This window comes from Rhyacophila brunnea, unplaced genomic scaffold, assembly GCF_057557595.1.
Source record: "Rhyacophila brunnea isolate RB1 unplaced genomic scaffold, BYU_Rbru_1.0 scaffold_18, whole genome shotgun sequence".
NCBI lineage: Eukaryota > Metazoa > Arthropoda > Insecta > Trichoptera > Rhyacophilidae > Rhyacophila > Rhyacophila brunnea.
Genome location: NW_028232837.1, coordinates 11605479 through 11616300, shown reverse-complemented (window position 1 = coordinate 11616300; position 10822 = coordinate 11605479). Strand labels below are relative to the sequence as shown.

At 32.0% G+C, this 10822-nt stretch overlaps 1 protein-coding gene across 1 annotated transcript in view; it reads left to right on the top strand.

The window, feature by feature from the left end:
* The first annotated feature begins 235 nt into the window (after positions 1-235).
* LOC147073204 (uncharacterized) overlaps positions 236-10822 on the top strand; it is a 109477-nt gene continuing 98890 nt past the window's right edge. The window contains exon 1 of the mRNA XM_085945533.1: positions 236-799. Within this exon, the coding sequence (XP_085801659.1) occupies positions 724-799 (76 nt within the window). The 5' untranslated portion in view covers positions 236-723. The remainder of the gene's footprint in view (positions 800-10822) is intronic.

Below are 10822 nucleotides of genomic sequence, written 5' to 3'. Positions count from 1 at the left end.
ACGTTTAAATGCTCGGTTGAATGTCTTATGAAAGTCTAGTTAGTTTGTAAAAGAAGCACTGATCAAGTAATATCATTTCGCACTAAGATTGGAAATTTATTTACAATATTACATCTTGTCAGCTTGGAGCTGCCGAGGTTATAGAAGGTGGAAGGAGACGGAGGCTCGCCTCTGGCATCAGTGAAACCAGCCAGCACTGTCGGTTTCTTTGACAATCAGTTTCGATTTCAAAATCAGTCCTCAGCCATCGTCTGGACCGGCAGTACCGTATTACATCGCATAACACTCGAACCAATCGCTCGTTACCCAACCGGAACATTGTTTACCAGACACCGGTGTAAACACACGTTCTTTCGAATCTTTTGTGAGATGTTTTGAATACAAAATGGATGTGGAAATAGTATTCATTGCCTAGTTATGAAAATACATCAAAAATAAAATATTATTAGAATTACGTAAACAATAATAAAAAGCAACATTTATTTCTGTCTATATTGACAATATATTATAATCAAAATAACATAATAAACCAATTAATTACGTTGTTTATAAAAATCTACTGTATACATTTTACGAATTAAAATTTGATAGTTGTACAGAGCAAGTAATATTATTAATTTTATCGTAGAAGTGATAGAAAACAAGTGACTGTATATTGTGTAAATTATTTTAATCAATAAAATATTATCTGTGGTTGATTTTTATTATAAGAAAAAAACGAAGATGGAGTTCTATAACTATAACTATGTGAATTGGATATCCATGGTGTTGATCATAGGCTGTTGGCTTCTTGTATCTGGTAAGTTGTGTTGATTTTTTTACCTGTACTTTATTTATTTTCCTAGTTTTTTTATGGATACTACGCGATTACTATCAAGGTGTTTTTAAAGGTTTCTTTGATCGATACTTTGACACGCAAATTACTTTACTTGATGCGGTGAAGTCTCGTGGAGGCAGGCGTTAGGTTAGGTTATGTTAAAATGATTATCACTTAAGTTTACCTACTCTATCCAGTATAGTATTTTAAGGCATATTTTTAAGCTATATGTACAAATGACCGCTTCATCAAGAATGTGATTAATTAAAAAAATCTATTCACCAACGTATACTTATTCCTACACATCCATAACGTAATAATATATATTTCTTCACGATTTTTATTAATCTTTATCGGCGCCAAGACGACACTCGTTTAATTGTTCGAGTTTTCCAGATGGTGGTATCAAATTATCCCTCAATTCAGTGACGTCTGTTGGGGGTATGCAGGTCATGCGTTGCATAGGGGTGGAACATCATAAAGGGCAACGAAGGAACGAATGCAAATATTATAACTTTTGAGAGCAGTAGCGGTTTTAGTCATTAGAAAGAATTGACTTCTTAGTTTTATTTATTTTAAACCGTGTCCGATCTTAAGAAGATCATATGGGCATTCACAGAGTGGAGGGTTGTATTCACAGATTACGAGAAATAATTAATGTTAGCCACTTGCTCAAACTATTAAGTCCATGCTTTGGTCCAAACAAAATTGAAAAACAACATGTGAACTTGTAAAACCTGAGATTAGAACCCAGGACCCACGACTTTATAAGCTGATGCGGTAACCGCTTGGCCATCGGTAATCGAAGCATAAAAATCCTGACAGTATAACTAGTGTTGTGCCCACCTATTGTAAATAACAATTCCTATTGTAATACATACTGTAATTAATGGTTGTTTGAAAGATTTTCACAGGGGTGCCTCCACACCTGTCAGTACCACAGACCTCCATGTACTTAAAACTAATACTGTTTTAGAATAGGTTTAGTGTAATGGCTTTAATTATTAGTATATGGTGTGTATATCAATTTAAAGAGTTTTCTGTTTACGATACCTAGCCGAAAAAAATAATAAAATAGATTAGTAGGTGCATTACCAATTTGCAGAAAATTTGTAAGACAAAACGAATGGGGGCATGGAAAAAGTCAGTTTAAGGGCGTCACTTTGGCTGGGGACGTCACTCACTCGATGTTAATTCAAAGGAAAAATGTGCCATATTGAAAACTATACGGCTAGCCGCATCGGTTATTGATGATTTCAATTATTCGACCAGGGCCTATAAAAAACCGTCTTGCAAAATCCCTGGAAAATTCTTTGTAGCGCGAGGCGGTGGTGATTCTGATGAATATTTTATCATATTCATTGGGAAATGAAAACTACTTTCACTAAACGGCTTTTGACCATATGATACTGATACCAGTGGTGAGGGTGACTTTTTGGGAAAAGGTAGGCTGTAGAGATTTGAGAAAAAGAGCACAGTTGTCAGGTTATTACCTACTATTAATGAATGTATGTACATATGTATGTACTAATGACAACGACACACGAATTCGATGAAATTAGCTCACTGACGACATAAAACTAGTGATTAAATTACGTATTTTCATTATTAACATTATTTTTTTTTAAATATATATATATTATATTTATGTACTGTAGTACTACTTATTTGTGATCAATTGCCATATACATTATTTTTTTTAATTATCTAATTATCAATGAGGTATTTTGGACAAACCTGCAGTCATATTTATAATTTGAAAACATCTCATGCATAAACACACAAGAATAAATCTTTTTGTGGAAAAAAATACAACACCCGACGGCACTTGAACCTGTATCCGCTGGATTCGCGCCAGTGTGTTTTTGCGCATCCTACTTAATTACTACGAGTTAGGCCAGTACCTAGGCGTTGCATGAAATGTTTATTTGTTATCGGTTTTAGTATATATGAAATTAAGGTTTCAATGAATGAGATGTTTTCAAATTATGTTTGTTCAATATATTATATTTATTTAAAAAATACACGTTAAGTAGATAACAAACTATTAATCCAGACATTCACAATAAGACATTTAGAATAAAAAGTACAAGTTATCAGTTAGAGAAAAAACGAAGTAGAGAAAAAAAACAAAGCAAAAAATAGTTTGATACAAAAAAAATAAAATAAAAAAACAACAATAATTCAAAAAAAATTACAAATTAAACAATAAAATAAAATTTTAAAAATAGAATGTTCCATTCACAAATCATGTGTCTTATTCATTGAATAAAAAATTCCGTTTATTAAATGAATTTAGAAATAGATTCATAATTTATTAAATTTGTAGGTATGTATTGACACATCCAATTAATTGAAGGTTATAATTATCTACCTACGTTACGTATAGGACATAATATTATTGTTGTTGCCATATTTAAAATACCTCTGTTAGTTTGCCGGGTTAAGTCAGTCGTTGGCCGCCATAACTGGGTGTGTTGCCCACTACGAATAGGTACAGCGTGCGGAAGGTCACGGGTTCATGCCCCGACTGGATCTTAATAATATATTCGCCTCATTATAGTTATCGAAAACATATTATTGTCTTTAGATATATTTTTATTAAGTATATCGACTGCTCCAAGCCAAAAAGGCGTAAGTAACATGTCGGTAATTTTGAGTTAAAAATTATGAGGTAAGATTAACAAAAAATATATCTGCCGACTAGTGTCAAAAGGGCGCTTCATAGATGATTGCAAACAGAGTTACGATTTTCCAACGTGAAAATGATTATAATAAACAAATAAAACATAACAGAAATAAATACAAACAAAAACATAAATATTTTTTTTTCTTATGCCAGCGCTCCATTGGCGAGCCAAAAGTCCGAGGACAATAAATCGTCCGATTTGTCTATGCCCTGCTACTGATCAATGAACGAATAAAAAAGTCGAGCTGTCAAAAGTAAAAAATTGCGATTATCGTAATGTCTTCTGATAACCCTCTAATTTTGTGTTATTTATATGTAGACTTGTATAAAATAATATAGCAGTGAAAACAACACAAGATTTACGTTTTCTTTTATGAATTTCATAAATACAAATAAAAAAATAATTGGTAAATCTCTCATTTTATAATGTGTAAATTAACAAATAAATCAATGAAAATGTTTAAAACAATTACAGATTTTTTTGCGGTCCGAATGATTGCGAATTAATGTCAAATCGAATTTGCATTGCAATCGACGGACGAAGTCTGGCAACTCGGAGGTAAAATATCAAACATGTTTGAAATCCAACGAGCCTGGTCTGCGGATTATAAAGTCCGCAGACCTGGGGTGCTCCACGCGAAGGCTGTAAATCGTCTGACTTGCGTGCCAATGGAGCGCCGGCATTAGACAGCCGAAAGGAATTAAGTGATTTAAAAATTACAATTGCAAATAAATAAATAAATTAACACTAGGTACCTGGTACATACTCCAAAACAATATTATTCTACCATACATGAAAGAAAAAAACTCCAGTAGGTACTAAGAAAGAAATTGTAAAGAAACGAAGTAGTTCTCATTAACATGAAAATTTTTCACTCTTTTCGCTCTCATGACTAGTAGTGATTAACTACTAACGCCCTTTTGGCTTGGAACAGTATACACGAGGGATTTTCTTCCACTTTCGAGGTGGGTTAAGGGAGTTAAAGGCCTGACATTGACTGATCTTCAGGCACCCCAAGATGAAAAAAATAAAATCAAAACTACAAATTCCAAGGTACCTAGTAAAATAATTACAAGATAAAAAGAACTTTTTATATACAACGTTTTTAAAATTTCCGTTGAATCATATAAGCTTGACTTGACTAGCTTAAACGATCAAAAAAAAATTGTACTTGATAGAAATAATACTGAAATGTCATTTTGACATGTCATATTGATTTCCATATAACGCACGTATATATTAACAATTTAGTTGTTAGGACCCCAGACCCCTAGCAACCAATAATGGTGTCGAAATAACTTTTCATACAAAACAGAATTAACTGAAAATGAATTCAATTCTACTTAAAGATGGCTAAACGTATTAAAAATGCATTGGTTTCGTGTTCTGATATATTCTAAAAGTTTCAAATGTCTAGCTAGTCGGGAAGTTAGTTAAAAATCGATTGCAAGTTTTGTACCGGACAAAGAACTACCGGACAAATAAGAATACGAGCTAAGAAAAACGTTGTAAAAATCAATATGTATATCAACTCTTTACTAGGTTTACGAATTATAATATTTCAGTGATGACACATAATAATAATACTAGTAATGGTTTTAGTACATTATAGAAGTAGGTACGTATTTTTTTGAGTGGTTATATCAAAGGTCATTTTATGTTATACTTAGGATATTATTTTTATAGTTAATTTGTGAGAAATACACGTCGTTTTAAGATTTTGGTATGTTTTAATAATAATTGTATGACTAACTGTTTCAGTGACGTCCCTAGATAAAATGCCGTCCCTAGGCAGCGCCAAAATGCCATCCCATTTTTTATACAGTTTTTTATCATCTTTTCATGATATATATACCATCTCTACTTCAATAAACAATATTGCGGGTCCACGGTATTCAAATACATTTAAATATACACCTGACAACTTTCAAAACTCGCGAGTGACTGGCAATAATATTTTGATAAATTAGCTAACTATGTACCTACCTATAATTCATATATAATTATCAAATCTGCACGTCAAGGATGTGACGTCCAAGGACAACGGAAATAAACTAGACATCGCAAACCCGACAAAAACAAGACAATCCAGTTAAACATTCTATGTTAATTAATAGGTACATTTTGTTTCCAACCAGTGAGCTGATTTTTTTAATGGAGAGATATTTTCGTGATTACTAAGTTTAGGTACAGATTTCTTTATATACCTAATGATTCTTCTCGATTTGCCGCCCTTCGAGTGACTGCCGCCCCCAAGCGACGCTCTATCTGCCTACCCCCACGGGACGTCACTGAACTGTTTCGAGGCCTTCTTTGACGAGCAAATGGGCAAATTGGCTGCCAATTATCGTTGAAAATGATCGATTTTCAATAATTCCGGAAACCGTTGGGAATTCGACAAATATGTATAGAAACAATTTTATATAAAATTCAATTATCTTTCATTTTTATTTGATTTTTTCTACATGCACCGTTTCCGAGATATGACCAAAAAAACAAAAAAATGGGACCTTTCGATTCCCCTCCCGCCTTTAGCTCACATCCCAGGGGCGGATTTTTAGTATGTTTACCTACTAAATACTCCTAACAAAGTCCTGAAGTCAAAAATTGTGACAAATTCCGTGCACTCTACAATATATTCATTGAATGGACTAATAATAGTGTTTTCGCACAATTTACCATCCTCGCACTATCTAGTCGATTGATGTATTTTTAATACCACGTATTTCATCTGCATGGGACTTAATTTATACTAGTGCATTATATTATAATATTTGATTGCAAATGATTGACAAAACAAATTTTGCCAGAGCTTTATAAATATAATTTCGCAATTTCAAATATAATTAATAAATTAGTATACTTATAGGTATCGGGTTTTTGTTTTTTTTTAATTAAAATAATATTTAACGACGTTGGTTGAAAATATTTAGAAATTTTAAATGCTTTATTACTTTGACCAAATGCCCCGCTAAGTAGGTATGTTTCAAAATCAATAGGTTATCGAAATTTCATGTAAATACTATTTTAAATAACCATTAAAAACTTAATAACTTTGTATTTACTCGTTTTAATAGCTTTGATTAAGTAAACATAAATATTGATATAATTAAATTGTTTTTTTAGATAATAATAAATATTTAGCAAAGAGAATCATTTAATACAATGCACAAAGTTTTTTATTGCCCATTTCAAATGGAATCACATTAATACACATTAAAACTATATCTATTGCAGTATATCTAGTTAATTAAATCGTTTAAATCTTTTTGACAATGGCAATATTTATTTGTTAAATCTTTCAATTTAAATATTTGAAATATTATTAATACAAATAAGGAAATATCAGCAAAATTTGGATATTGTTTAAAAAAGATAATATTATTCTTATTTAAAGCGTAGAGTAATGTTTATCGCAAAACCTGGAGATGTTGCATTTAAGATTAGTTAGGGATTATTATTATTAGAATATAGAAATAGCTGCCATTTTCTGTATAGTAAGTAAGAAAATTTCTAGGATTCGTCATGAGATAGGCAAAACCATTCAAGAATCCAAATATTTTACGTAAACTCATTCATTTCATTAGTACGGACTGTTCTTGGGTATGGGTCCATGAGTACTTATGAGGTTTTATAAGCTTGTTTTAGAGCGTGTTCAGAAGAATTTCTTTGAAATCTTTATTTTAATGTACTTATATAATTATTTTCCTTTTGACAGTTTCTCAAACGAGTATTTTCCGACTAATTTTCTTCAAGGCATGCTCAGCTTTCATTTTCTTGACGCTCGTATGTCACTTCTGCTCTTAAAGCATTTTCCCCGCTCTCACGTGGTATACCAAGTTTCCAATTCTGATATTCTGGAAAATTTGAATTTTTATGCACCCGCAATCACATGCGTGGTCGCAGTCATGACATATTTTGGTTGAAAACTGTTTCCTCATGTCAGGCTCATCAGGCACCAATAGCGATGGCTGTGCGGCTGGTCAATGAACTCCCTAGAGATGTAGACATTTTTACCGATGCATTATATATTTTGTTTTTAAAATTCTATTTAACTGTTTAATTTGTATTTTTTTTTAATTAATATTGTTGTTTTTTTTATTTTATTTCTTTTCTATAAAATATTTTTTTTGCTTTGTTTTTGAATTGATAATTTGTTATATTGTGTTCAATATGTATTTTTTTAAATAAATAAATAAAATTTCCAAAATAAGCATTTCCTCTTATTTACCTACTTGAGACTGTAATATTGTAAATCTCGTACGGCAACCAATGGTGAAATCACCGGAATCGATGGATTGTTTTAGGCATGGCCCCCACAAGGGGGGGACTGACAGGGCTCTAGCCTGGGGGGCCGGGCTCAGGAAGGGCCCGGCGTGGCGAGTCGACCAGATAAGTGAGATAAACACAGATCACAAATTTGCTCTAACAGTAAAAAAAATATTATTTATTTATATTATAAATATTTTAACGCTATTTTACTTCAATGATATTAATTTTTTTTTTTGGTTGTACGATTCAATTTTTAACTGTGTGCCGATACTCAACAACTCCATAATTCAAATGGATGTAAGTGCATATTAAAAATTATTAAACATTGGTAAAAATATACCTTAATTTTACCGCGTACACCATTAATGGAAAACTCTACTGCAGCGCATCACAATGCCTTTACCCTTAGCGATAGGTAGGGGGGCCACCAAACATCCTAGCCTGGGACCCGCTTCAGGATGTGGGGGCCATGGTTTTAGGATCGTAAACTAAAAGTTAATAGAAATCCACAGAAATGCAATAATAATAAATGAGTCATATTTTTTTTATTTTTTTTACCAAATTAAGTATAATTACATAAAAAATCTATAAATCAAAAACATAAACTTTATCACGAAGTGAACGCAATTTCAACTAAAAATAAGTACTCAATCAAATTATAAACCTCATGAAGTAAATCGAATTAGTACGTACATACATTGCATTGTCTTAAAAATAAATACTTACCTAATTTACTTCCTTGAAAAATAAACGGAAGAGAATGCAAAAAAAATCAATAACACATAAAAAAAACTTTGTCTAATAAATGATAGTCTCTGTAGGATTAATAAAAAAAAGATTAGGTTGGATATCCGTGATATATTTATGAATAATTAACAAGATAGGCATGTATTCATTCGTTTCAAATATATATTAAAATTTTGCTATGTCTAAATAGATAGTAACTAATAAGTAAAAAGTAACAAGCCACACATAACAAAAAAAAGTAAAGTGGACTTTATGCATTGAGTTTTTAAGATTCTCACGGTTTAAAGTATAATTATTACTATTCTTGCTTCTGACCGTTGTCCTTGTATAAAGTATATTATAGTCTAGCCGGAGTCATAGGTAAGGCTGCTTAGTTCCGTCTTTCTCTATTTCATTTTTAGTTTATTTGTTATAATGAAGTCTAATTGGGCGTAAAAAAAACAAGATGGAGTGTTTTTTAAGGATTTGAATGAGCTCTACTGATTAATTGGCAATAACTTAAGTATAGACATAGTTATAATTGAATTATATTAGAACTATTAACAAGAAAACAGGTTACAGTTTTTGTAAAAGATTTTTTTCTCGGTATATCCGCTTGAGAATTTTGAGATATGTTAACAAATCTGCATCAAAGAATAAAATTATAAATAATCACCGAGCAAAAATGAAAAAGTGAGAGGATATCGTCTTGCTTATAGGTACGCACGCAAGAGAGATGTTTTCGGGTCCGGACCCCACCCCAAGGATCGAAAAAAATACGAATACGTTTAAAAATTAATAAATGTAAAAAATATTAACACCACTGCAGATTTATGTACTGAAATATGACTATATTCTAAAACATTAGAGCGAGAGGTTTAAAAGAATACTATTTTATGTTTTAAAAATATTTTATGCAGTCATCAAATGTTTAAAATAAATATGAAGGATAATAAAGCTTCAAAATTATATAAATAGATTATCTACAACGTTTAAGGAATGTCCAGGATCATGCTTTGAAAATAGAACAAAAGCTCCATTTTGACCTACGCTGAGCAAGCTCCCCCCCTTAAGTGAAGAGAATATTTACTATTTTTTCTATTTAGGATCGTGACCCGGATGCAGGGAAATCAGAAATAATGGGACCTGAAATACCTAACGGGTAAGGAGAAGCAGGCAACCGATCTCGAATAAGGAAGAATACGGGATAAATTTAAACACGTGTCAAGAATACGTCATACGTCGAATACTGACAACTGCTCTCGGCTTATGCATTGGCGCTCATTTAAAATTGGTGTACAACACACACTATTGTACGTCTATAATGCGTGGTTCATTTTCGTAGGAGACTCACACATTCAAAACCCTGCGTCAAAATTTACTGTATTGGTATATAACCTATCGGAATTATATTTATTATTTGTTCTGTGCTCGGATTATTTGGCTATAGACCAGCTTTTTTAAACGATTTCCCCACACCTGTCGGTATTCTACGGGTCGCAAAACTATCGTCAGTGGAAGACCCGAGATACTCATTAATTGGTGCAATCATCAAATATTTTTTTAATATTTGGACGTGGTATCTCTAAAATATAAGACAGTGAGGACGACACAAATGGACACGAGAGCACGCGTATCCGATAACCTCTTCCGATTGCGACAGGTTCCAAAAACTCAGGTGAGCACCCCAGTGACGTCCCTAAACAAAGTACAGCCCTTATGCAGAATGCTGTCCCCTTTCATTTTACCACGTTTTTCTTAGCTCGTATTCTCGTTTGTCCGGTGGTTGTTTATCCAGTACAAATCTTGCAATCGATTTTTAACTAACTTCCCGACTAGCTGGACATTTGAAACTTTTAGAATATACCAGAACACGATGCCAATGCATTCTTTTGATACTTTTAGCCATCTTTAAGTAGAATTGAATTCATTTTCAGTTTATTCTGTTTTGTATGAAAAGTTATTTCGGAAGAAATCCGTAATCCAATCCACTATTATTGGTTGCTAAGGGGGTGGTCCTTGCAACTAAATTATTAATATATACGTGCGTTACTATGGAAATCAAAATGACATTTCAGTATTCTATATTAATTTGTTTGTTTGTTGCAAAATAGAAAAAAAAATGTTGACAATTTCCTTATTTGTCCTAAATTATTAATACATAGAATTGTCAAGTTTATATGATTCAACAGAAAATTTTAAAATGTGGTAAGTATAATTATAAAAAGTTCTTTTTATATTGTTATTATTTTACCAATAAATTTGTAAAACCTAAAAATATGACACCTATCAAATAATCAGTTTTTGTAAATCATTC